We start from the raw sequence: 27,836 nt of genomic DNA, 5'->3' as shown, positions 1-27,836 counted from the left end.
CTTTGTCTCAGTTCATGCTAGTTTCTTATCAATTTCTCCACCTCAAGTCCCCAGTTCTTTCCCATCTCTCAGTCCTCAAGTATGCTGTTCCTTCTGACTCCTGGCTCATGCTCTTTTCATCTGCAAGTTTTAGCCCAGTCATCAACTTTATGGACTGACTTTCTCTGACTACTCCATCTAAATCATTCTTTGGTGTCTTCAAGGTCCTTACTAGAGGTTGTATATGCTTACCTGATTATTTTGGTTAGCTGGTCTTCACTAGATTCTAGGTTCTGTGATAGCAGCTTTGTCTTGTTCCACATTGGATACACTGACCCTGGCACACAGCCAATTCTCAAAGGATTCTTCTAGAAACAGCAAAGGAGTAATGAAGGAATCTACCTTGTGTGGCAGACATGTAAGAGGGATTACTTTTCCATTCCTTGGGCATATAAAGATTACCCTCAATTCTACCCTTATTTCTGTTCTTCATTGCGAGTCAAATTAATTGCCCAGCGATTCAGGAGCCATCTCAGTCGTTTTCTATGTCTAGTTTCCAAATGTTAACAGATTCAATTACACCTCTTTCAAGGGATGCTTGTGAGGGCAATTCTTAAATATAAAAACTAGTATTGGAGTTGCCAGTTTAGTACGACTGCAGTTTTAAGTTATGGGTTTAGAATTATTGTTACTATGTTATTTTGGCTTTGATTCAGTCAAAGCTCAGAAGAGTGACCCATTAGAGATCTGAATGAGGTTTAGATTACATACTCATAAAACTAAACTTTCTAAAAACTCATCCAACTTTATTATCCTATATTTTGCATTCTACAGCTCTCTTAATTTCATACTGTAAACTTCTTAAACATATTTTGTGAGTCAAAGTATTCTCATCACTTTCCAAGATTTAATAGAGTTTCCTCCATTTGGGAATAACATTAGCTACAAAGCGACCAAAGAATAAACAATACTTTTATTAAATAAAATCAAAAGGAAAATCCCATCCTGTTTTGCAAAGGCCCTAATGAAATGTTATAGTGTTCTGTCTTCCGAACTTTGTTTCCAATGTCAAATCTTTTGGTGTTAAACCTTAAGTCTGCAGATCTCTTTAAAACTTCACTACTGCAAAACATTCCTTTTTTGATTCCTTCTTGAAACACCTTATGCCTTAAATGTATCTTTATTCCTTTTAAAGCAGTTTAGTATCTTTGTAAATTATTTTTCCAGCTTTTAGCCTACACATACTACTTGATCAAAAATATTGAAGTGGCTTATAAATTGTACATTTTGGCAATTTGGGTACAAAACCTCAATCACGACACATTTGCTCCTAGGCTACTTCCCTTGCCAAATAAAGCTCTAACAGTAGTGGTGTCTGGCTATTTTGCGGTTTGTGTGTGTTCTCATTCTCTACAAAATATGTGTGAAGTGACTTACCCTTATTTCCAATATTATGTTTCTCTTTTTTTCCCCTCCCAGCAATTCTGTTATGGTTGAGGATATTAATGCAAACCCTTTGAAGAGAAAACAGATTTTGCTTTCCTACTATGTTAAACTCAATAGTCTCAAGCAAAGCCATTTTGAATTCTTGTGACATAAGTTGAAAATCAGAAATTCAGTGATTTTTCTTTAGTCTTATATCAACTGGTAGTTACAAGGAAGCAGTGAGGGTGGTTTAAAGTATACATTGAAGATACAAGTAGGATATTGTTTTTCTATTTGTATCTGAAGTACTTTTAGAGTTCTAAACTCAACTAAAAATATAGTTGTTGCAATTTCATTTGGTTAAGTCAATTCTTTCCAGTAACAGGTCTAACAAAGATTTGTTTGTGTAAATCGAGGGCTGGGAAGATAACATTAGAAAGACCATGCTATCCAAAGCAAGGCACATAGTACATATATATTTTTTCGTATTTTTCAACAAATGGTATAAATTGGCTAAATAGTCTCACTCTGATGGATACTGCTCACAGATTTTGATAGCTACTTGCCAGAATATTTGGGCATCTGAAGGCTCTTAGTTGAGGACAGGTTGAAAGTAACTTTCAACAATTAACTGTCACTTTCACTAAGAATCAGATTTCCAATCTCTGGAGGGAATTCATGACTTCGTATTTAGTCATTTAGACTCTTGAAGGCTCACTCAAAGAAACAGCAATATAATACTATAGACTGAATGGCTTTAAGATGCAAAACAATATAAAAACTCCCCGAAACCAAACCTGACCAGCCACAAATTAAAATGCAGGCAAAACAGAAACGTATCTCTTTGTATCCTACTCAAAAGCTGGCAATTTCAATACTTTTAACTTCTAAAACAATCTTTATTCATCTGACAAAAGACAAAAGTAGGAGGCTCTTGTGAGTTCATTTTGATTTTTATTACACACCACAGACATGTACACTAACCAGAGAGTAGGATGCTTCTTTGTACTCTCAAAACCACAGGAAATGTATTTCTACCTACCCTCTTTTTTGCAATACTGGAGTGGCATTTCATATTACCATCTTGGAACTGGTTTAGGGCAAAGTAAAAGAAACCATGAAAGGCAATATATATAGCATAATCATGAGCTATTTTTGGAAGCTAGTAGTATCTACTACTTCTATAGTAGCAGACTGAGAATAACAGGGCTGTGCAGTATTAAAAATGCTATTACTCGGGTATTAATTTTGTTGTTGTTTAGTGGCTATGTCATTTCCGACTCTTTTGAGACCCCCATGGACTGTACCCCGTTAGGCTTCTCTGTCCATGGGACTTCTCAGGCAAGAATACTGGAGTGGGTTGCCATTTCCTTCCCTAAGGGATCTTCCCAACTGAGGGATCGAACCTGCTTCTAATGCACTGCAGGCAGATTCTTTACCACTGAGCCACCAGGGATGCCCACTTCTTTTGTTCATCTACTCTTATTAGATAACCGGGAAAGTAAAAAAAGGGGGTCCGTAAGAATCTTTCATTCTTGTTTTCAATTTCCTGTGATACAGTATCTTCTCAAAGGTTTTGAAAGGAGCACATCTCCTTGTTTAGACTGAAAAGATTGGAACTCTCTTCTGTGCACCCAGGAAACGTAGAAATTACAACTACCTTCACTTGTGCACCTGTGCTTTAATAATCCTGACTACTCTTGGCATTGATAGAGTATGAGCTACAAAGTTCCTAAGAATATCTGACCTCACTTGTAAGTCACCTTGGCTTTATATGCTATGCATGTGTCTCCGAAGAGGATACTATTGTATTCTTGGTCCAAAATAAGGTCAGCATGGATATATTCAATGTTTTTTACACATACACCAAGCGAGGAATTTTATTTTTTTTCCTGAAAATTTTTTTTTTTTTTGTCAGGCAGGAGAAAACACATTCCACTTCAATTCTGAGGTAGGTAATAGGTGGTAATGAGAAAAATACAGGACCCTCTAGGATCTGACCTCTCCACCTTTCTAGGCTTATGTCTTAGTGTAGTTGACCCTTGAACAGTGAGGGGGGGATCGTTTATTACTAAAGCATTTACTACTGAAAAATACCCAATATGTAAGTGGAGCTACACAGTTCCACCTGTGTTGTTCACAGCTCAACTCCACTTCCCAAGTGGCTTTCACAACAATCAGGGTACTGATAGTCCATAATATATATCCCTGGTGCATTTGCATATTGCTCTTAAATTCAGTTTAAGCATGCTTCTCTGGAAGGAAGTTCATATCTCTGATTGAACTATCACCTTTTTGTTTTCTTCTAGAATCCTGGTATTATCTTGGTAATAAATGCTATCATATTGTACTTCATTTAAATAACCTCATTTCTCTCTCACCTGCTACATTATGAACCACTAGAGTGAAGAAACTGTACTTGTCTGTCTACACTGATAATAGACCGAAGGCATTCTACTAATGCCTCTTAAAAATGTTGAAATATAAATATTCTATTTACAAGTGCTAGGTTTTTTCACAAAACTAGCCAGAGATCTGTTCATTTTTGACTTTGTGAACTTAGAGAAGTTAATTCATTCAAACCTCTATTTTGTCCTAGGTTAGAACTAGATCGATCTGCATTTTACGAGGATTATCGTGTCTATTACAAATTATATTCTACTACTTTTCCCAGCTTTATAAAAGGGCTATTTTGAATTTGACGATGCAAAGAACATTCAGGATAGTAGTGCCTGGCACAGCAGCATAAGCATTAACAGGATACTGGACTTTTATCTAAACTTTTTTAAGCCACAGATGGAATTCAACAGACTATGTGTTCTTTTGACTGATCATCTTTTTATGATTGCCTGGAAAGAAGACATGCTCCTGCCACTGGTACAGCTGAGGCCAATCAGGAACTAAACATCAACACAAACATTCCAAGCAGGCTGGAATCATGATTCTGGAGCCAGAAAGGAGATTAGGGAGAGTATTCAAACCTAGTAAACTGTGGACTTTATTGCCCATCATCCCATCCGGTCTTGCACCAAGACTGTGTGATACAGGCAGAACCTCTGATGTTTAAATTGATCCTTAATCCTCTTCTGCAACCTGCTAAGACCACAAAAGGAGTATCTGAATATTCTGTGGACTACTTAACTATCTACTGTGCCCTTTAGGTTAGACAACAGGATTCAGTGGTAACTCTTTGAAAAAAAAAAAAGAATATGCTGACTGCCTTTTCCCCCCACAGAATCCTGTGATTTTTTTCCCATCTCCCACAGATCTTATGTTTCAAAAAGTCAGAATGGAGTCAGAAATAAGCTGCTTCCTACTTTGTTCAGCACCTATACACAGTAAAAAAAAAATGCTTATATGTTGCCATAAATTTTCCAAAGAAATTATTTTACCTCTACTTCCACCTACCTCCTCTGAAATGCCAACTTAAAGAGATATGTATGGCAAAACCAATACAATACTGTAAAGTAATTAACCGCCAATTAAAATAAATTTATATTAAAAAAAAAGAGATATCCTAGAACTGATTATCTAGAATATTCTTGCCCTCTTCATATTAGACTTGTGTTAGTAAACAACTAAAAAAGTTAGTTGACATAGCTTTAGGAAAATCTAGCTGGCAGCAGAGTTGGACAACAGATGGTCACTCAGAAACTAGACTCAGGAAGGTTACTTACTCTTTGTATGCTGATAAGAGTTCTATTTTGGGGAATACTCTAAAAATCCTTGACCTAATGCAACAGCCCAAGAGACAGTGCAGGTAGGAACAATTATCATAACCTGATTACCTGTCTAAGGCAAAATATATCATTTTAAATCAGCTATAGATAAGCCAGAAATGTACAATAAACAAAGATACTGACAGCCTACAGAAGCTTTCATCTTTTGTAAAAAACAAAACAAAACAAACCAGCAAAATGTAACAAGACTTTCTTAGATGTTTCCTAGAATTCTTACTAAGCACCTTAAAGTAGTCATAAAAATAAGTGCCTTTTAGGTCCGTACTTTGTTTCTGCAGAAAGAGCTACTGGCAGGCTCATTTTATAATAATTCCAAATAGGTTTTTTCTTAAAAAAAAAAAAAAAAAAAGGTTTAGTCTTATCTTTATGGCAATTAATAGCTGACAACAGTATCTAATTAAAACTGTAACAGGCAATTTTTAGCTAAGAAGCTCTCCTTAGTTTTGAAATTTTAACTGAATTTTGGTTGAACCTTAAATGTTAACCATAAATGTGTAATAACTGCTCTATTACAAAATCTGTAAGTCACATTTCCAAAATTCTTGTTGCCTGGATGAAAATTACTGAAGGTTTTCCTTTATCAACAAAACTCAAAGACATTTATGCCATGGCATATGGTAAGTAGATTTGAAAGCTGTTTATCATCACTTACTAAGTTACACAAGATTCCAGTTCAAGTTGATATAGAAAACATAAACTAGATTGAGAGCACTGTATTAAAAAAACAAAAACACAGTTTGTATTTTGGGGTAATTAAAATGTACAGACCTAACACTAAAAAGAATGAAAAACACATCCAAGATTATCATTCTGTAATTGTTCTGTTTAGCTCTTTTTACTCTAAGCATGTAGTCTTATTTGCAGAATGACAGCTGGTCAAATTTTTGCTTAAGACATTTATCCATACTTAACCAGAGGTTTCAGAGATAATAACACCAGTCACGTATTTTGAATTATTTTATGTTAAATAGGAACATTTTCTCAATAGTCTTAACATTTTCTCTAAAGTCACATCTATCCTCCTCCTTAAGAACTACATAGGCTTGTTTTAAATAGTTCAAATACCTGTAATAAACTACAGATTGCTAAGAGCAGAGGTACTCTGGTTAATGCTCAAAATGGCCAAGGAAAAGCCAGCATTATTAAATATGAATGCAATCCTTACCAACACAAATTGAACCTCCCCCCCCCAATAAAAAAGCTAGTCCAAAAAAAAAAGGTCTCATTCTATAAAGATTTATCATTTCCAAATCACAGTGAAAGGAACTTGAATAATTTACCAATTTTGTTTTCTACTACATGCCTTAAAGATACCTCACTAAAAACTGGTATCTGGCACAACAGAATGACATATGCAGAATGTAATATTGTAGTGACAGTACTGAGGTTGATTGTTACAGACATATTTCAACTCTATGTAGTAAATGTTACATCCTAATTATTTATATAGAACATTGGTCCAATAACAAAAATAGAGAACAGCAGCTGAAAGTGTAGCTCATTCAATGTTCAGAGATAAAAGGGTTAACCATTCTTTCCATTATTTTCGGCAGATCAGTCCCTTTTTGTCATATTTAAATCTGATGGCGACTGAAGAATTCTGGCATTTTTCCAAGCTACTGTATGAAAAGGATGCTGAAGGCCATCACGATACAGCACACTGCAACATAAGGACTCTTCCGTTCACCTGGTGGAAAAAAGGTAGTTAAACCAAGATAAGATTCTTGCCTATGAAGTCCATACACTTAAGGGCAGGGGCAAAATGAACTACATGCAACATGAAAGTAAGTACACACCAGAATGAACTAAACGGTACCGATCTAAGACCACCTCTTTGTCATGTCTTTAGAAAACACTGGATTAGCCATGTTAGTGTCACTGCATACACCTACATTATTAAAAAATATAACAAAGAATGTAGGATAAAGACCCAAGAGAAATTATCTCAAAAAACTTATAAGGGGGAAAAAATAGCATTCCTGAATGAAAATAAACAAGTATTCCATAAAACTGCATTTAAAAAATCAACATCACATAGAATGTTGAAAACACACACACACAGACACACATCAGAGAAAACGAAACTATTTCTGAGATGGATTTTGTATCAAATCTTTTATAGTATAATTACTCTGGGTTAGAGACATAGAACTTAGAACAATCACTTCTGAATTAGTTTTCACATTTGTTTAAGGAGTGTCTGTTTATAGCTGGAGAATTTCCTTTGCATGAAGTAGATCTGGAGTTGGCTTGTGCAATTGTCTTGCAAACAGGTATCTTGTGATTGTGAGCTAACTCAAACTTATCTTGTTCATTCCTGTTTCTTCAATAATTCCAAGACTGTACAAGGCACTGGGCATTTTTGTGCTGCCTTGAGGGCACACACGAAAGGAAGAAGGAAGGAAGGAGACAGAGTAAGGACAGAGTGAGGACGTGCTACTTCTAGGAAAAATCCTGAGTATGTACCTGGTTCCTTTATAGAAGGGCTTCCCTGGTAGCTCAGAGGTTAAAGTGTCTGCCTGCAATGCGGGACACCAGAGTTCGATCCCTGAGTTGGGAAGATCCCCTGGAGAAGGAAATGCAACCCATTCCAGTACTCTTGCCTAGAAAATCCCATGGATGGAGGAGCCTGGTAGGCTACAGTCCATGGGGTTGCAAAGAGTCGGACACAACTGAGCGACTTCACTTTCACTTTCCTTTATAGAGATGGTTTATACTCCCCTCACCTGTATTTTTCTATGGTGTTTAAAATAATTTCTTTTCTAGTAACTGCTGCTGCTGCTAAGTCGCTTCAGTCGTTTTTGACTGTGCGACCCCAGAGACGGCAGCCCATTAGGCTTCTCTGTCCCTGGGATTCTCCAGGCAAGAACACTGGAGTGGGTTCCCATTTCCTTCTCCAATGCATGAAAGTGAAAAGTGAAAGTGAAGTCGCTCAGTCATGCCCGACCCTTAACGACCCCATGGACTGCAGCCTACCAGGCTTCTCTGTCCATGGGAATTTCTAGGCAAGAGTACTGGAGTGGGTTGCCATTGTCTTCTAGTAACTAAGCTCCTTAATTCACTTAGCTAGGTTAGTTAATTACTTCTGGAAAATGTCAATCTTGATCACTCTTATCAACTAAAACCTTGAAGGTCATTATTTTCAGAGCTCCCTCACTGAGATCATAGGGATACAACTGTTAAGTTTTTTATCTTTGTATCTATTCAATGGCAATATTCATGACACATTTTACACACATGCAAACAAAATAAACATTTGGTGTTTTTCAGAGTGTTCTATCCACAGACATTTAATGAACTGTGTTCCAACTAAACGAAAATTCAGAAAGTGAGAAAATACAGTTTTCACAATATTATTTCAACTGAAAAAAGAAAAAAGAAACTAGAAAATAGTGTTCCTTGTTTTTTTAAGCAATGCTGATTCTTTCAGAGTAAAAAACTCAAGTTATCCAACAAAAACAAGAACAAAAATCAATCAGACCAAAATTTCAGGTAGATCTCATAAGGAAGCCTGTCCCTCTTTCCATAGGGCTAGATACTCTTATTGTCAAATATAGCCTTCTTAAATACTAAAAGAAGAGATTAATACTGTCCTAAATTTGCCATCTGCTAAAAATTAATTTTTGAGGAAGTTCTTCTCTTCCTTATCCTCCAACTTAGAATACTATGATTTACATATGGGTTTCATTTTCCTGTTTTTAATTTTCTTAAAAGAGATTGCCATGTGGTAGAGCTAAATATCTTTAGTTGAACTAGGGTAAGAACGTTACTTCTTGTCTGGTCTTAGGTCTCTGTAAGTGAATGTGAAACAGTTGCTGTAATGTGATGTGTAACATGATAAGATGATCTGGCTGGGCCTTTTCCCATTAAAATTGCATCCTTTCTTTGGGGATATATTCTGTGTCAAGATAAGAGAGGAACATGTGGTTGAGAAAGCTGCATATCAGTACCAACATTTTCTAAAACACTTTGCCAAAATGAAAAGCTAACGGTATTCACATAATTAGCAAAAGTGAATAACTATTTAACTATGATATTAATGCAGTCAAGAGAGGAAAATGAAAATACATGGGCAAGCAAAAAAAGAAAAGGCATAGATTATAATTAGACAGAAAAATAGATAATACTAACAGGATATCTTTAAGAAAGCTATAAACTAGATGTCTGAAACCTTTACCTACACTTCCAAGCAACAATTGTGAACAAAGTCACCTGGATTAGTTACTAATGGAGTTGTACAATGTTTTCTAATTTATTACATAAAAAATGGATTTAAAATGCCTTAACATTTTATTCACCATAAGCCAATAATTTTAATGTTCATATGACTCTAATCCTGAATATTTATTGGAAGGACTGATGCTGAAGCTGAAACTCCAATACTTTGGCCACCTGATGCGAAAAACTGATTCACTGGAAAAGATCCTGATGCTGAGAAAGATTGAAGGCAGGAGAAGGATGAGATGGTTGGATGGCATCACTGACTCAATGGACATGAATTTGAGTAAGCGCTGGGAGTTGGTGATGGACAGTGAAGCCTGGCGAGCTGCAGCAGTCCATGGGGTTGGAGAGTCTAACAGGACTGAGTGACTGGACTGAACTGATGAATGTAATCCCGTGATATTCTCTATTCCCTCAAACTGTCCATAATGTTCTTTTTTTTCTGAATAGCTGATTTACAATGTTTTAGGTATATAGCAAAGTGTTCAGTTATACATCCACATATATATTTATACATTCTTTTTCAGATTTCCATTAAAGATATTACAATATAGTGAATATAGTTCCTTGTGCTATATTGTGTGGTGCTATGCTTAGATACTCAGTTGTGTCCAACTCTTTGCGACCCCATGAAATGTAGCCTGCCAGGCTCCTCTGTCCATGGGGATTCTCCTGTCAATAATACTGGAGTGGGTTGCCATGCCCTCCTCCAGGGGATCTTTCCAACCCAGGGATCACCCCAGGTCTCCTGCATTGCAAGCAGATTCTTTGTCTTCTGAGCCACCATAGTAGGTACTTGTTATTTATCTATTTTGTATGTAATAGTATTTGCTGATCCCAGTTTCCTAATTTATCTCCCCCCTTTGTTTTCAATGTCTGCAAGTCTATTTCCCTTTTGTAAATAAATTCAAGATTCTACTTGCAAGTGGTACAGTATACTTGTCTTCTCTGTCTGACCTACTTCACTTAGTATGATAATCTCTAGATCCATCCAGGCTGCTGCAAATGGCATTATTTCATTCTTTTTTTTTTTTATGGCTGAGTGATATTCTACAGCTGCAATGAACACTGGGGTGCATATATCTTTTCCTTTTCAAATGATGGTTTTCTCTGGATATATGCCAAGGAATGTGATTACTGAATCATATGGTAACTCATTTTTTGTTTAAGGGACCTCCATGCTGTTCTCCACAGTGGCTGTGCCAATTTACAGCAACAGTGCAGGATGGTTCCTTTGTCTCCACGCCCTCTCCACCATTTATTATTCAATGGCCATTGATGATGGCCATTCTGACCAGGAGTGAGGTGATACCTCACTGTAGTTTTGATTTGCATTTCTCTAATAATTAGTAATGTTAAGCATCATTTCATGTGCCTATCCATGTATGTCTTCTATGAAGAAATGTCTATTTAGATCTACCCAATTTTTGACTGGGTTATCTGTTTAATATTGAACTATACAAGCTGTTTGTATATTCTGAAAATTAATTTTCCTGTCAGTCACATCATTTGCAACTATTTTCTCCCATTCCATAGATTGTCTTTTCATTTTGTTTATGGTGTCCTTTGCTGTGCAAACGCATATAAGTGTGACTAGGTCCTATTTGTTTATTTTTGCTTTTGTTTCCTTTACTCTAGGAGTTGGATCCAAAATAATATGGCTGCAATTTATGTCAGAGAGTCTTCTGCCTACATTTTCCTTTAGAAGTTTCATAGTATCTCGTCTTAAGATACTTAAAATAAAGACCTAAATATGTGTTTATTTTTGTATGTTGTTAGAGAATATTCTAATTCCATTCTTTTACCTGTGGCTGTAAAGTTTTTCCAGCACCACTTATTGAAGAGACTTTTTCTCCACTGTATATTCTTGCCTCCACTGTTGTAGATTAATTGATCGTAAATGCATGAGGTTTATTCTTGTCCTTTCTCTTAAAGGACACCCACAAAATTTCACAAGTTTCAGGACCCAGGGCCAAAGCAGTGACTTGATAGGAGTCTCGGTCAGACCTACCTTCTGGTCTTGGAGAATCTCCTGGAGAAGCAGAAGGTGACTGCATCTTACCTTGGGGACACAGACACTAATGGGAACCTTTCTGAGTTACTTATGTCATATGGACACTGGCAGGAACCACTGTAGAATCCTTCCTCTAGCTTATGAGTGCTAGGACCCAACTGTGTCCTTGCCCAACAGCCTACAGGTGAGTGCTGAGACACCCCAAGCTAAGCAGCCCATCTGGTGAGGACAGAGCCACATCCATAGCAGACATGCTGCCTCAAGAGCCCACAGCTGCCTCTGAACATGGCCCTATCCACCAGAGGGTTCAGTGCTCCATTCTACTTACCAGCAGGCAAGCACCAGCCCCAGAAACCCATGGAGCCCAGCCCTGCCCTCAGAGAAGCCTGCTCTAGCCCCTGGATCAGCCTTACTCCAACAGGGGGCAGATACTAAATGCTAGAAAACCACAATCCTACAACCTACAGACTCAGACTGCCCGCTAAGCTCCCATCCCAGCAGGCCAGGCCCTGCCCTGGGTCCAGTTCGGACATGGTCTGGCCCACTAGCAGGCCAAGTTTCAGAACACCCTACACACCGTACCAAACTGTGTCAGGAACCTCTCCCCACCCCCACCAGTGGTGCTGGGAAAACTAGACAGCTACACGTAAAAATATGAAATCAGAACAGCTAGTTCCTCACACTATATATAAAAATAATCTCAAAATGGATTAAGCATCTAAATGTAGAACTGGAAACCATAAACTCTATTCCACTCTATACTTTGACATAAATACTTTGACATAAATCATATTTTGGGGGATCTATCTAAAGGAAACAAAAGCAAAAATAAACGAACTGGATCTAATTAATATTAAAAACTTTTCCATAGCAGAAGAAACCATCAACAAAATGAAAAGACAACCTATGGAATGAGACAGAATATTTGCTAATGTCATGATTGATAAGGGATTAATATCCAAAACCTATGAACAGCTCATACAACTCAACATCAAAAAAACAACCCAATTAAACCTGGGCAGAAGGCCTGAAGAGAAAGTTTTTCAAAGAAGACATAAAGATGACCAACAGGCAGATGAAAAGATGATCAATACTATTAATCATCACAGAAATGCAAATTAAAACCAAAATGAGATGTCATCTCACACCTATTAGAATGGCTATCATTAGAAGGAACACAATAAATGTTGCTGAGGATGTGGTTATTGGTGGAAATGTAAATTAATGCAGCCTCTATGGAAAACAGGATAGAGGTTTCTCAGTAAAAACAGAACTACAATATGACCCAGCAATAAGGCCACAGAACTGGTCTGTGGCCCAGAGGTTGAGAAGCCCTGTTACATAATATTTTGTATCAATTACACTTTAATAATAAAAAAATATTGGTGAATAAAGTACATTTTAATTCATTTACTTACCAATTATTTGAGAATCTAGTATGTGCTGGGCATTGTGTTAAATACTATACATAATGTTATGGGACAATGAATATTAATATATATTGTTATCTAACCATTTACACACTGAAGATGCTACTAACTTTATTATGAAAAGTTAGAAGATAACATGGATTCAAAAGATGAAATAGTTCATATTTTCTAAAAGCAACTAGTAAGATTCTATGACTTACCAGGGGGCAATTAGATAGTTGCTCAGCAAGCCTTTCATTAAATGCAAAAATCCTCCTCAGTTATCGAAATGGTACATATTATATGGAACAGCATGCTCTATACAATGTATGCATATACATACTTGCCTGTAATCTCAAAATCAGGAATGCATACTGTTTACTGTCTAAATTACAGAGACCTTTGACCTGCTTTCCATCTCCCTATTAGTGAATATTAGAAGGTATCTGTGAAATCATTTTAAATATTGTCAAGAAAAGATTTACATGGAACTCTATAAAGTACTGCAAAAAGGTACACAACTGGGAAGTCTGCACTTTAAAAACTGACATTTTGATTTGTTTGACTATAACTGGCCAACAGTTTACAGCATAAGAAAGTAGATACTCACCAATTCTGGCACACTTCCAAAATATACCCAACAACCTGTAGAAAATAAAAAAGCAGCTACTGATTACTGGGAAAGACAAATTATTCAGTATCATATAGGTAACTTATTACATATTAGCATTTTAACTGCTGATGCATTGCTTTAAACTGAAATTCATTTGATATTGAGCCACTACTTATATAGAAAAGTAGGACACAATAGCTTGTCAACCATCAATGTACAGAAACTATTAGAAATTGGAACATACGTGGTGTCACAGGTTGGGCCCAAAGTAAATTAATGTAAGAATGGCAAAAATTTGCACAAGAGCTTACTATTAAAAGATTAATTCAATCAACTTCAAGTGCTTTATCTTCAAAACATATAACGCTGATTTAAATAAACATTAATTTTGCAAAAACAGTAAATGGACAGTTCCTTTTGGATAAACTTTGACATTAACTGAAAAAACTTTTTACTGACTATAGTTCTATATTTAAATGATCTATAATCATGAACTCCAATGACAGTATTTACATGACCATAACATTAAATGAGGAGGAATACAAAAATACAAGCTTATATTTCAATGTAGTATATTCAACATAACATATCTCAACATAAGAAAACCCTAGTTTAGGGATATTGTATATAAAACTATAATTTCATATAAAATTTAAAATATATTTAAAATACATATATTCTGGAAATAATAAAAATTAGACTAGTATTTCTATTTCAGTTCCATGAATAAAGATATAAATACATATTATATGGATATATCACTTATTTTGCAAGTACTAAAAAATGTACTAACAGTACTAAAAAAGTACTAACAGCTTAAAAAAATGACATTCAATGAATAGAGATATTTGAAAAAAATATAGACAATTATTTTGATGTGACAAAAGAACAGAAATAGAAATAGTATTGCACATGGTTACAAATCAAGATAAATTAACATTAAAATTACTTCAGTGAATTAGAATTGTTATAGGAAGAAAATCATGTTTATATTTGAGATAAATTATATTTTCTTTGCCTAATGAGATGGCTGGCTATAAATCATTATACTGGAATGGTTAAGACTAAAAAAAAAAATGCTGAGTCAATTAAGTTCCAAACATGTTCCTCCTCTGAAGTATACAGTAATTTCCTGACATCAAAGCAAAAAGTCCCTTAGTTCAGATTAAATGAAATGGGCAAAAATATAAATATTGTGAAGGATAGGAATTCTGACAGGTGAAACAACTTCACTGTAAGAATAAAAAGGACAAATGTATACTCTTGAAAGCAAAGGATCAGGGCTAAACTGTGCCTAAGTTCAATTCTACTTAATTGGCTGCGTAACTGTGAGCAGGTTATTTTACCTCATTTTAATAGGGTTGCTGTAAGGGTTAAATGAGTTATTACACAGAAAGTCTTTAGAATGGTGACTAACATGTGCTATGTTCAATATAACATAGGCTAAAGGTATGGACAATAACTCCAGGTATCACTAACATTGGCTTACACTTCATCAAAAAAATGGAAGACAACTGGTTAGTGATCTGCAATGCCCTGCAAACTTGATTCTAAAAATCTATTGATTATAAAATGAATTATTGACTCGAAGCTGCTCTGGTTGAGGTATTCAGAAGTAGGACACTTGAAGTTCCTCTATGGGAAGCTTAGGGCCCTTTAGAACAGTCTGAAACCATATCATCACAGTCAAGGTCTTTGCAGGTCTTATAGTCTAGAAATTAGCATCAAAGCATCAGTAGGAAACTGGTATAACAAAGCATATTAAAAGCTACTTAAGTGAAAAAAAATTCCTAATTTGGCAACATAAGAGATTAATTGGTACTGCTTTGGTCTTTTTCACATATTTCCCTACCTAGACATTTACACAATATCCCAAATGTTAAAAGGAACTTAAGCTGGTAAGCACCAATACAAATATGCTGCTTAGTTTTTAAAGACATAAACCAGTAAGCATATATGCTGATAAAATTATAAAGTCTATGAAAATAGGAAACTAGACAAAATAGCAACTCTTCTCTGCTGCTTTTAAGTTCTATACTATTTGAAGCAGCAAAAAATGAAGTTGCTATTTTCAACAGTGAAGTTATTAAGAACTCATTTTATCTAATTGGTCCATTTTATCTAACTGGTTCACTTAAGCGTGGAACACTCAGTATAATCAAAGGAAAGTTTACTATGACTTTCATAAATATACATTTTTAACAGAAAAGAATAAGGACCAGTAAAAATGTCTTCCACAGAAATTATTTCATTTGTACAAGTCAAAATAAAAGGAGCTTAACATTTCTATAGAGACAATGTTTTTAGGGCTTCCATTGTGGCTCAGTGGTAAACAATCTGCCTGCCAATGCAGGAGACACAGGTTTGACCCCTGATCTGGGAAGATCCCACGAGCCGAGGAACTAAGCCCATGAGCCACAGGAATTGAGCCCATGTGCTGCAACTACTGAAGCTTGCCTGGCCTGAGAGCCCATGCTCCTCAATAAGAGAAGCCACCGCAATGAGACGTCTGCACACCACAACTAGAGAGTAGCTCCCACTCGCTGCACACAGAGAAAAGCCCTTGTAGCAAGCAACGAAGACCCAGCACAGCCAGAAGCAAACGAAACAAAAAGTTTTTCAAAAAAGCTTTCAAACAGCTAACTGTATCATATATACTTTAAAATGTAAAAATAGGCATGCTCTTCCTTTGGTTTTATGTAGGAGAAATATACTACTACTCAACCTCTACTGTAAGGTTGGCAGCCCTGAGAACTCCTTTTTTAATGTAGCATGTTGTGGATATATTCCTGCTTCCAAAGGAATGAGAAGCAGACATTTCCACATGCAGCCTACTTTGTCTCGGCACCAGAAATGTACAAATACTCTGTTCTACCACTATGTGATTATTCATGAATGAAATAAATTCTTTATTAAACATTATGTATTAGAAATCTAAAATAACAATCGATGAGATTGTTTACTGGATTCTACCATAGGCTTTGTTGTTGTTGTTTAGTTGCTAAGTTGGGTCTGACTCTTTGTGACCCCATGGACTGTAGCCTGCCAGGCTCCTCTGTTCATGGGATTTCCCAGGCAGAATATTGAGGTGGGTTCCCATTTCCTTTTCCAGGGGATCTTCCCAACCCAGCAATTGAATCTGTGCCTTCTGCATTGCCAGGTGGATTCTTCACTGCTGAGCCACCAGAGAAACCCACAGGGGATTGCAGAGAAAGGGAAGGAGGAAATAAAATTATTTAGCTGAGTAGAAAGGCTTCTCGTACAACTAAGCAACAAATAAAATTATATAATTTCAACAAAGGGACTGAAGACTCAGTGCAATAAGAGTTCAGAGAAAAGGTGGAATGATAAGAACATAATCTCTACAAAGGAAGTGAGGTGTTGTCAGAAAAACCCATGGACAAATAACATCTGTTTTCACCTTCAGTAGGTTAAATGAAATGCCTTAGGACAACAGAGACAGATCATCAGTTTATTGGAACAAGATTATAGCTTTTCATTATTCAAAACTGGGTAGGGGTTCTCTATGCCTTTATAGATGTTCAAACAAACCTACATAATAAAAAGAAATGGTAACAAAAGCCAAATGATTTAGATAATGGAATGTTTGAATAAATGTTAATTATGACCCCAAAGATATAATGCAGTTGAAGGAAAGATAATTAATTCCTCTCATAGTTGAATATCTACTACCTTGCTTCTTGTAGGAGATTTTCTTAGTGGAAAAACAGAGCCTGACTTTGCAGTATCCTAATTAGAACTTTTCCTTTCCATCAAAAACAAAAAAGGTGGAGATAATTAATTATTCCTATGTCAAGTGTTCTATTTCATCCTACTATTTCTTAAGATGATTAAGGATCTTACCATGAAAGGATTAAGACAATTATTCACAGAATTAATCTGTAAGGCAAAGAAAGTTAAGACAGTTTTCACCATATGGTCTCTGTTTGTTTGTTTTTTTTTTAATATAGTTGTCCTTCTGGTTGAACTCAACATGTATTTCTGTATGAGGAACATGGCACTTAAAAATTTTAAGTCCCTTTTGTATCCCATTAAGCTCAATTTTGGCAGGAGTGTTAACATACAATTAAAAGGGATGTGACATGCCCAAAGCTTAACTTTTACTATTGCTTTAAGAAAGCTAAATCTCTCCAAAGATGTTTGCTTTATGATACAGCTGGGAAGCCTATATGATTAGAGTGGTCCTGGAGTGGAGGTGGGATGTCTATATTAGTACTGTAGTGGACACAGTGCTTATAAACTGTTTAATGCTTTCAAGATAAGATAATGGCTTTTACTATTAAAAACGAAGGCCAAACCCTGTCTCTGAAACTACTAAACTGTAGCTATATTTTCAGAAAGAAAAACTATCTCATCTTTTAAAATACACTTTTTTTTTTTCAGTCCAGCACACTTCAGGTAACTTCTGATATTTATCTTTTTGGTAAGAATCTATGAATATAAAGATCTGGATTTTTTTTAAAAACAAGGAAAAACAATGTAAAAAGTTATTTTTACATAATTTAGTTATACAAACTAAATTACATATAGAAATTAATCACTTAATGGCTTTCAATAGTTGGCATTTAATATCTCTAAGAACTAACTTGGGTGATTAAACATTATTAGTAACATACCCAGTTTTATTTCTGTCCAGGAGGCTGGGTGCCAAGGATCGGATATAAGCACAGGTACATATAAGCAGCAAGATTACAGTCAACAGACTCTGAAAATTGAAAATGGCAGACTAAAAAGAGAAAAAGAAAAATTAATGTCACAAGATAAACTGCATAGGTAACAAAAAAAGTCAGACAATTCCATATTAAGAATCACATTTTTTTCTTCAAAAAGGCAAACAGAATGACATGTCTGAGAACACTTTTCAAAAGCAGAAAGTGAAGTTGCTCAGTCATGTCCAACTCTTTCCAACCCCTTGGACTATAGCCTACGAGGCTCCTCTGTCCATGGAAACTTCCAGGCAAGAATACTGGAGTGGGTTGCCATTTCCTTCTCCAGGGCATCTTCCCAACTCAGGGATCGAATCCAGGTCTCCTGCATTGCAGGCAGATGCTTTACCATCTGAGCCACCATGGAAGCCTTAAAAGCACAATCACAAGGTATTCTGAGACCATACCTTCTTCTCCATTCTTTGGGCTAAGGAATTCAGAAGATGCAACAAAAATTCTAAATTCAGGAACTTAAAAATACCACCAAAAATGTTACAAATCCAAACCAGCTCACCAAAGCCAAACCAAAAATTAATACAGATGTCCTAGGATCCCAGACTACTAGGCAGAACATACGGTCTTCCAGCTCTGCAAGTAAGCTGGCTATGTAACCTCAGTTGAATACTGCCCTCTCTAAATCTCTGTTTCACATCAGTAAAACCAGGTGGAGAATGGGGAGACAGACTCAATGCTGGCTCAAGATTTTTCAATTCTGAAATTCTCTTAGAATAAGAATGCTTTAAGTAGTCATGTTCCATGCATTGACTAATAGTTGTCAATTAGGTTTTGGTGAAAAAAAGTACTTGCTCATTCACTGCTGATACTTTAAAAGTTATTAAGATAAAAAATTTAACACAAGAATCTGTTCTTAAATAAAACTGTTACACATTTATCATAATACTCATCCCTAAAGACGGGACAAACGGAATCTCCAGAACCTAACTACCCGTCAGGTACACAGTGGGAGCCCAATAAGAGATGATGGAGTAAATAAAACAATTTTTAAAAAGTACAGGAATACTACTGTACATACAAAAGAACAACTTTTCTATTATATACAGGTAGCTAAAATATATGAATCTCACACAGTAGCTAACAATATATTTACTTAGTAGACTCAGAAGTACTTCCTGAGGGGGGATCAAGATGGTGGAGTAGGATGTGCAACTCACCTCCACCAACAAAACACATCAAAAATACATCTACATGTGGAATAATTCTCACAGAAAACCAACTGGAAATGGGCAGAAGATCTATATAACCAAAGCTGCAAGAAAGATCTCCACGTAACCAGGTAGGACAGGGAAGAAAAAAGGCATCAAGATGGGACATCAAGATGTCTCTGGTAGGCATGTGTAAAGGAGAAAGGGTCTACACAGGTAGGCTTGGGAAGCATCCTTGCCTGCTGGAACAGACAGAGCAGTTTCAGGGGCTTAGACTTGATAGGAATGTATGCATGCTGGCTTGCTAACAATCAGGGTGGAGAGAGACTGCTGCTGACGGCTGCACCTCACCACACTTCCCAGTCAAAGTGTGAATCAGGTTGGGATACAAATCTTCGCAGATAGGCTCTGCAGGAGGACGCCATCTATTAATAGCTGCAAGAAGCCAGCTCTTGGGGTCTGGTGTTCCAGGTCTAGCCACAGAGCCCACAGTCCTGAGGCAGGAGGAAGATGGGCACCCACAAGAGTAAAGCAACTAGAGATTCATTCCCTATGGACTGAAACTCCAAGACGAGAATAGCAGCACAAATAAGGGAGGAGGCTGGGCCCTGCCCAGACCACACATTTCTCATTCAGCTTCTCATTCATTTCTCATTTAGGGAGTCATGAGACCTCTTTGACCACATTCCTGCAGAAAGGCTCCCTGGAGGTCAAAGCAGGAGTGATGTCAAGGGATATTCTACCCATATGCCTTTTTGGTAGAAGTCATCTTGGCTAAGAGATGTGTGCTCACACATGGGAGGATCCTGAGATATACCAAATACGGACTGTGAACCAGGCAAATCAAAATGACTGGCCAAAAGAAACCTGGAAGAACTTACCCCATAAAAGTAATTCAAACTGCCATGAGGGCGTGACTCAGCAACTCTCTGAGTCTGCCCATGTGTCTATCCACACATACTGTATTCTTTTTTTTCCCCTTTTAACACATACTTTACTTGTTTCACTACTTTCCAACTTTGTGGGTATTCTTTTCTGCAAAGCTGAAGGGCCAGGGCCTTGTCACTGACCACGGTCTAATGGCTAGGATTGGTGTTCTCACTGCCACAACCTGGCCTCAGTCTCTGGGGGGAACTCAAGCCCTGCTTTAAGCTGCTACAGGCTGAAGCCACCTGAGATCAGTCTGAAGCACCCCTGAAGTGGAGGTGGGAGTAAAGGGGGAAGGAGTTGGGGGGTGGGTCCGGGTTTTGGCAGTGGTACTGGGTGGACTTTGGGATGCACAGAAAGGCATGTCTCCAATAGACAGCCCCTGTGGAGGAGTACTCAGTGCTCCAGGTCCACCCTCTTCCCACCTCTGCTTGGAGCTGGATCTGAGGTGGACAGGTCCTGAGAGAGGCCTGCCACAGAGGCAGTTAAGGTCCCAGGAAACAGCACAACCATCTTGATTCATGCAGCCACAGTGCCCTGGCCCCCAGAACCAGTCCACTCTACACCACAGCCTACAGCTTAGCACTATATCTGGGACAAACACAATGGAAAAACAGAAGCAATTTTGGGCTGCTTATGGGCAGAACTGTCGCTGTCAAAAATATTGCACTCACACAGACTATACAGGGATGCTCCCATATTAAAAACACACCTTCAAATCCATAGTAGAGAACTTTTTCTCTTAAATTCATTGAGACAGAATGAAGTTAAGAAAGATGAAAAAGCAGAGGAACTACTCAGATTTAAAAGAACAAGAGAAATTCCCCTGAAAGAAATGAAACAGCCCTCACTAGTCTCCCAGACCCTGGGTTCAAAAAGGAAGAAAAATGTTATAGGAATTAAAAAAGGTAACTGATAGAAATTCAGATCATTGTAACAAGGAACTAGCAACTATAAACACGAACCAATCAAAGACAGACAATACAATTGCTAAGATAAGAGCCAATACAGATGCAATCAACAGCAGACTAAATTACAGAGAAGAACAAATAAGTGATCTGGAGAACAGAATGATGGCAATCACTCAATCAGAACAGCTAAAGAAAAAATTCTAAAAATATAAACAAGAGATCTCTGATGTATCATTTTGTTGTCATTTAGTCACTAAGTGATGTCCAACTCTTTTGATCCCCATGGACTGTAGCCCACTAGGCTCCTCTGTCCGTGGGATTCCCCATGTAACAATACCGGGTTGCCAATTTTTTCTCCAGTGAATGTTCCTGATCCAGGGATCAAACCTGAATCTCCTGCACCAGTAGGTGGATTCTTTACCACTGAGCCTTCAGAGAAGTCCATCTGGTGTATCATTAACTGTAACAAAATTCACAATTCAGGGGTCCAAGAAGAAGAGAAATAAAAGGGGACTGAAAATGTATCTGAGGAAATCAAGGCTAAAAACTTCCCAAACCAAAAGAAAGAAACAGATATTCAGGTACAGGAAGCACAGAGGGTCCCCTTAAAGATGAAAGCAAGTAGACCCACACCAACACATATCATAGTTAAAATGGCAAAAATTAAAGACAAAGACAGAAGTCTAAAAGCAGCAAGAGAAAACCAAAGAGTCATATTCAAGAGAATCACCCACCATAAAGCTATCAGCTGAATTCTCTGCAGAAACTCTGTAGGCAGAAACTCAGCAGGGAATGGCATGCATGATATACTCAAAAAGTTCTGAAAGAGAAAAACCTACAACATACTAAACCCTGCAAGATTATCATTTAGACTAGAAAGATAAAGAATTTCTCAGACAAGCAAAAATTAAAAGAATACAGCAATTCTAAACCTACCCTATAAGAAATATTGAAAGGTTTTCTCTAAAGAGAAAAGAAGCAAGACTTAATAGGAAAAGGGGAAATTACAATAGGAAAGGCAAGCATATAAAAGGATTAAGTAAGCAAAGTCACTCAACTTGACTCTTTGTCCAACTATCTGTGGCCCCATGGACTGCAGCCCACCAGGCTCCTCTGTCCATGGGATTTTCCAGGCAAGAGTGCTGGAGTGGGCTGCCACTTCCTCCTCCAGGGGATCTTCCCGACCCAGGGATCGACCTCGGGTCTCCCACGTTGTAGGCAGACGCTTTACCACCTGAGCCACCAGGAAGTTTTACCATTTAAATAAGCCAGTACATTGATTGAAAAACAAGAAAAAAATGACAAAATGCAAGTAGACATAGTTATGTGTCAATATACTTAAGAACCTGGTTCAGTTCAGTCGCTTAGTCATGTCCGACTCTTTGCGACCCCATGAACCGCAGGATGCCAGGCCTCCCTGTCCATCACCAACTCCCAGAGTCCACCCAAACCCACATGTAACGAGTTGGTGATGCCATCCAACCATCTCATCCTCTGTCGGCCCCTTCTCCTCCTGCCCTCAATCCTTCCCAGCATCAGGGTCTTTTCAAATGAGTCAGCTCTTCGCGTCAGGTGGCCAAAGTATTGGAGTTTCTGGTTCACCACAAATCAAAAATATACAACAGACTGACAAAAATCAAACAGAAGGGAACTCAAGCATAATATAAAAGAAAACCAACAAACCACAAAAGAAAAAAACAAAAAGAAGAAATCAACAAAGAAGTACAAAAGTAACTGGAAAACAAGGCTGAAAATGGCAATAAGTACATATTCATCAATAACTACTTTAAATGTCAATGGACTAAATGACCTGATCAAAAGACACAGGGAGGCAGATTAGATGAAAAATAAGACACTACAATATGCCACCTACAAAAGACTCACTTCAGGGTTAAGAACACACAGATTGAAAGTTAGCAGATGGAAAAAGATATTTCATGGAATTGGAAATGATAAGAAATTGGTGGTAGCAATATTCATATTAGACAAAGGAGACTTAAAGTCCGTAAAGAAAGGCAGGAAGCACCTTATATAATAAATGGTTAAAAACAGCCAGAGGGTCTTATACTAATTACATATCTGCATCAATGGCCAGATCTTTTAGACAGAAAATCAGTAAAGAAACTGATATCCTAAATGATATATCAGACCAGTTGGACTTGATATCTACAAGACACTACATCTCCAAAAATCAGAATACATGTTTTTTCTCTTTTAAATAAGCACACATGGAACATTCTCGAGGACAGACCACATACAAGATCACAAAACAAGCCTTAACAAATTTAAGAGCACAGAAATTATCTTAAGCATCTTTTCTGACCACAATGGTATGAAAGTAGACATCAACCACAGGGGGTGAAAAAAACAGGAAAAGAACAAACATATGGAGACTAAACAGCATGCTACAAAAATATAAATGGGACAATGATGAAATAAAAGAAAAAAAAATACCGTGAAACAAATGACAACAAAAACGTGCATGCTCAGTCACTAAGCTGGGTCTGACTCTTTGCAACCCCATGGACTGTAGTCTGCCAGGTACCTCTGTCCATGGGATTTTCCAGGCAAGAATACTGGAGTGGGTTGCTACTTTCTTCTCCAGAGGATCGTCCCAATTCACGATCAAACTAGTGTCTTCTGCCCTGGCATGTGGATTCTTCACCACTGAGCCACCAGGGGAGCCCCGAAATGAAAACACACCCTTACAAAACCTATGGGATGCAGCAAAAACAGTTCTGGGAAGAAAGCACACAGAAGCACAGGTCTTCCTCAAGAAACAGGAAAAATCTCTAACAAACATCCTAATTACTCCTAAAACAATTAGGAACAGAACAAACAAACCCCTATGTCACCTAAAGGAAGGAAATAATAAAGATCAGAAGGCAATAAAATAGAGATTAAAAACCATACAATAGAAAAGATCAGTAAAATAAAGAGCAAGGTTTTTGAAAAGTCAAACAGAACCTACAAAATCTAGCCACGTTCATCAAGACAAGAGAGAGGGCCTAAATAAACAAAATAAGAAATGAAAAAGAAGAAATAACAAATGATACCACAGAAATATAAGAAAATCATAAAAATATAAACAATCATATGCCCACAAATTGGACAACCCAGAAGAAATGGACTAGTTTATAGAAACACAAAGCCTGCCAAAATTAAGTGAACATAACTTGAACAGATTGATCAAGTGAAAGAAAACCTGTAATAAAAATACTCCTTGCAAACAAAAGTCCAGGACTGGGCAGCTTCACTGTGGAATTCTACCAAACATACAAGGAAGCACTTAAATCTACATTTCTCAAATTAGTCCAAAAGTTGAAAAGGACAGAATGCTACCAAATTCATTCCACAACACTACTATCACCTTGATACCAAAGCCAATACCACTATCACCTTGATACCAAAGCCAAACAAAGACACTACCAAAAAAGAAAACAACAAGCCAATATCTTTGATGAATATAGATAAGAAAATACACAAAATATTAGCAAACTGAATCAAATAATACATTAAAAGGATTGAACACCATGATCAAGTGGGATTTATCCCAAGGATGCAAAGGTTTCTCAATATCCACAATCACTCAGTGTGAGCAAACTGAAGAATAAAAATCACATGACCATATCAATAAACACAGAAAATGAATTCAAACAAAATGCAACATCCTTCCATAATAAAAACTATAAAACTAGGTATAGAGGAAACATCTCAACATAATACAAGATATTTAGGACAAACTCACAGGCAACAATTCTCAAGGCTGAGAAGCTGAAAGCCTTCCTACTAAATTCAGGAACAAGGGAAGAATGCTCACTCTTACTAATTCTTTTTTAATATAAATTTATTTTAATTGGAGGCTAATTACCTTACAATATTTTATTGGTTTTGCCATACAGTGACATGATTCTGCCCTGGGTGTACATGTGTTCCTCATCCTAAACTCCCCTCCCACCTCCTTCCCCATCCCATCCCTCTGGATCATCTCTGTGCACCAGTCCGGAGCACCCTGTCTCATGCATTGAACCTGGACTGGTGATTCATTTCACATATGATAATATACATGTTTCAATGCCATTCTCCCAAATCATCCCACCCTCACCCTCTCCCACAGAGTTTAAAAGACTGTTCTATACATCCGTGTCTTCTTTGCTGTCTCACATACAGGGTTATCGTTCAGTTCAGTTCAGTTCAGTCGCTCAGTCGTGTCCGACTCTTTGCGACCCCATGAATCACAGCACGCCAAGCCTCCCTGTTCATCACCATCTCCCGGAGTTCACTCAGACTCATGTCCATTGAGTCCATGATGCCATCCAGCCATCTCATCCTCGGTCGTCCCTTTCTCCTCCTGCCCCCAATCCCTCCCAGCATCAGTCTTTTCCAATGAGTCAACTCTTCTCCTTACCATCTTTCTAAATTCCATATATATGTGTTAGTATACTGTATTGGTGTTTTTCTTTCTGGCTTACTTCCCTCTTTACAATAGGTTCCACTTTCATCCACCTCATTAGAACTGATTCAAATGCATTCTTTTTAATGGCTGAGTAATACTTCATTGTGTATATGTACCACAGCTTTCTTATCCATTCATCTGCTGACGGACACCTAGGTTGATTCCATGTCCTGGCTAATATAAACAGTGCTGCGATGAACACTGGGGAACACGTGTCTCTTTCAATTCTGGTTTCCTCGGTGTGTATGCCCAGTAGTGGAATTGCTAGGTCATAAGGCAGTTCTATTTCCAGTTTTTTAAGGAATCTCCACACTGTTCTCCATAGTGGCTGTACTAGTTTGCATTCTGACCGACAGTGTAAGAGGGTTCCCTTTTCTCCACACCCTCTCTAGCATTTATTGCTTGTAGACTTTTGGACTGCAGCCATTCTCACTGGCGTGAAATGGTACCTCATTGTGGTTTTGATTTGCATTTCTCTGATAATGAGTGATGTTGAGCATCTTTTCATTTATTTGTTAGCCATCTGTACGTCTTCTTTGGAGAAATGTCTGTTTAGTTCTTTGGCCCCTTTTTTGATTGGGTTGTTTATTTTTCTGGAATTGAGCTGTAGGAGTTGCTTGTATATTTTTGAGATTCTCTGTCAGTTGCTTCGTTTGCTATTATTTTCTCCCATTCTGAAGGTTGTCTTTTCACCTTGCTTATAGTTTCCTCTGTTGTGCAAAAGTTCTTAAGTTTAATTAGGTCCCATTTGTTTATTTTTGCTTTTATTTCCAATATTCTGGGAGGTGGGTCATAGAGGATCCTGCTGTGATTTATGTTGGAAAGTGTTTTGCCTATGTTTTTCTCTAGGAGGTTTATAGTTTCTGGTCTTACGTTTAGATCTTTAATCCATTTTGAGTTTATTTTTGTGTATGGCATTAGAAAGTGTTCTAGTTTCATTCTTTTACAAGAGGTTGACCAGTTTTCCCAGCACCACTTGTTAAAGAGATTGTCTTTAATCCATTACCAATTCTATTCAACAGTGCTGAAAACCCTACTTACAGCAATCAGACAAAGAACAGAAAGAAAGAGCATCCAAAATGGAAGGGAAGAAGTAAAACTATCTCTGTTTGCAGATGACATGATATACTATTTGCTGCTGCTAAGTCACTTCAGTCGTGTCCGACTCTGTGTGACCCCATAGACAGCAGCCCACTGGGCTTCCCCGTGCCTGGGATTCTCCAGGCAAGAACACTGGAGGGGGTTGCCATCTTGTTCTCCAATGCATGAAAGTGAAAAGTGAAAGGGAAGTCGCTCAGTCATGTCCAACTCTTCGCGACCCCATGGACCGCAGCCTACCAGGCTCCTCTGTCCATGGGATTTTCCAGGCAGGAGTACTGGAGTGGGGTGCCATCGCCTTCTCCTATTAAAAAGTTGCTTGAAAATAAGTGCTACCCTAAAAAGCCCAAAAGAATGTAGAGAAAAATGATTATAGATCATAAGGGAATTAAAACTGAGTAAGGTGGATAGGAACATAATATTTAAATTGATAGACTGCATAATTATAGTATCAACCAGTAGAAAAAGGACTCCACTTATAATAGCAACTAGAACAAAAAGCTAAAATATTCAACATATAGGAACAATCTTAAGAAATCTGTAATATTGGCATTAAAGACCAAAATTGACAAAGCCTTAAAACATTAAAGCACACAAAAGTTGAATGGGTGGGATACCAGGTTTTTATAGCAGCACTAATCTGTAAATTGAGAACCCTTAAGTCTCCATACAAAAACTATTAAAACTAGTAAATAAATTCGGCAAGGTAGCAGGATAAAAGTTTAATATACATAAGTCAGTTCCATTTGTTTACACTAACAATGAACTATCAGAAAGAAAAAGTAAAAAACAATCCTGTTTAAAATTGCATCCTCCCTCCCCCAAATAAAGCCTAGGAATAAATTTATCCAAGTTACTGAAAAGCTTATATGCCGAAGACTATAAAACACTGCTAAAGGAAACTAAAGATAACTCAAAGAAATGTAAAGATATCACATGCTCTTGGACTGGAAGAATTAACATTGTTAAAATAGCCATACTACTTAAAGCAATCTATAGATTTAAAGTGATCCATATCAAAACACCTGTGACAGTTTTCACAGAACTAGTAACAATAACCCTAAAATTTACATGGAACCACATAAGACTCAGAATTTCCAAAGCAATACTGAGGACAAAGGACAAAGCACAAAGCTGGAAGCCTTTCAGACTT

The 27,836-nt window shown here is 37.3% G+C and overlaps 1 protein-coding gene and 1 non-coding gene across 4 annotated transcripts in view; both read right to left on the bottom strand.

Moving 5' to 3' along the window:
* Positions 1-27,836, bottom strand: part of TMEM167A (transmembrane protein 167A) — a 52,680-nt gene that overhangs the window by 1,470 nt on the left and 23,374 nt on the right. For 2 of the 3 annotated variants that reach the window (XR_005720962.1, XR_005720963.1), the window contains 3 exons: positions 18,039-18,148; positions 13,399-13,433; positions 42-6,831 (listed from right to left, as the gene is read on the bottom strand). Coding sequence is in view for 1 of the 3 variants with exons in the window: in XM_040239425.1 (XP_040095359.1) it covers positions 6,761-6,831; positions 13,399-13,433; positions 18,039-18,148 (216 nt within the window). In the remaining 2 variants the exon portion in view is untranslated. Of the gene's footprint in view, positions 1-41; positions 6,832-13,398; positions 13,434-18,038; positions 18,149-27,836 lie in introns of those variants that run through there. The other variant, XM_040239425.1, reaches the window with a different exon arrangement.
* On the bottom strand, positions 16,097-16,231 carry LOC120864953. The gene has a single exon (XR_005721292.1). It is a non-coding gene; the product is annotated as a small nucleolar RNA U109 (small nucleolar RNA).

This window comes from Oryx dammah, unplaced genomic scaffold (assembly GCF_014754425.2).
Source record: "Oryx dammah isolate SB20612 unplaced genomic scaffold, SCBI_Odam_1.1 HiC_scaffold_5, whole genome shotgun sequence".
NCBI lineage: Eukaryota > Metazoa > Chordata > Mammalia > Artiodactyla > Bovidae > Oryx > Oryx dammah.
The sequence above is the reverse complement of the archived record's forward strand: the minus strand, read 5'-3'. Positions and strand labels throughout refer to the sequence as shown.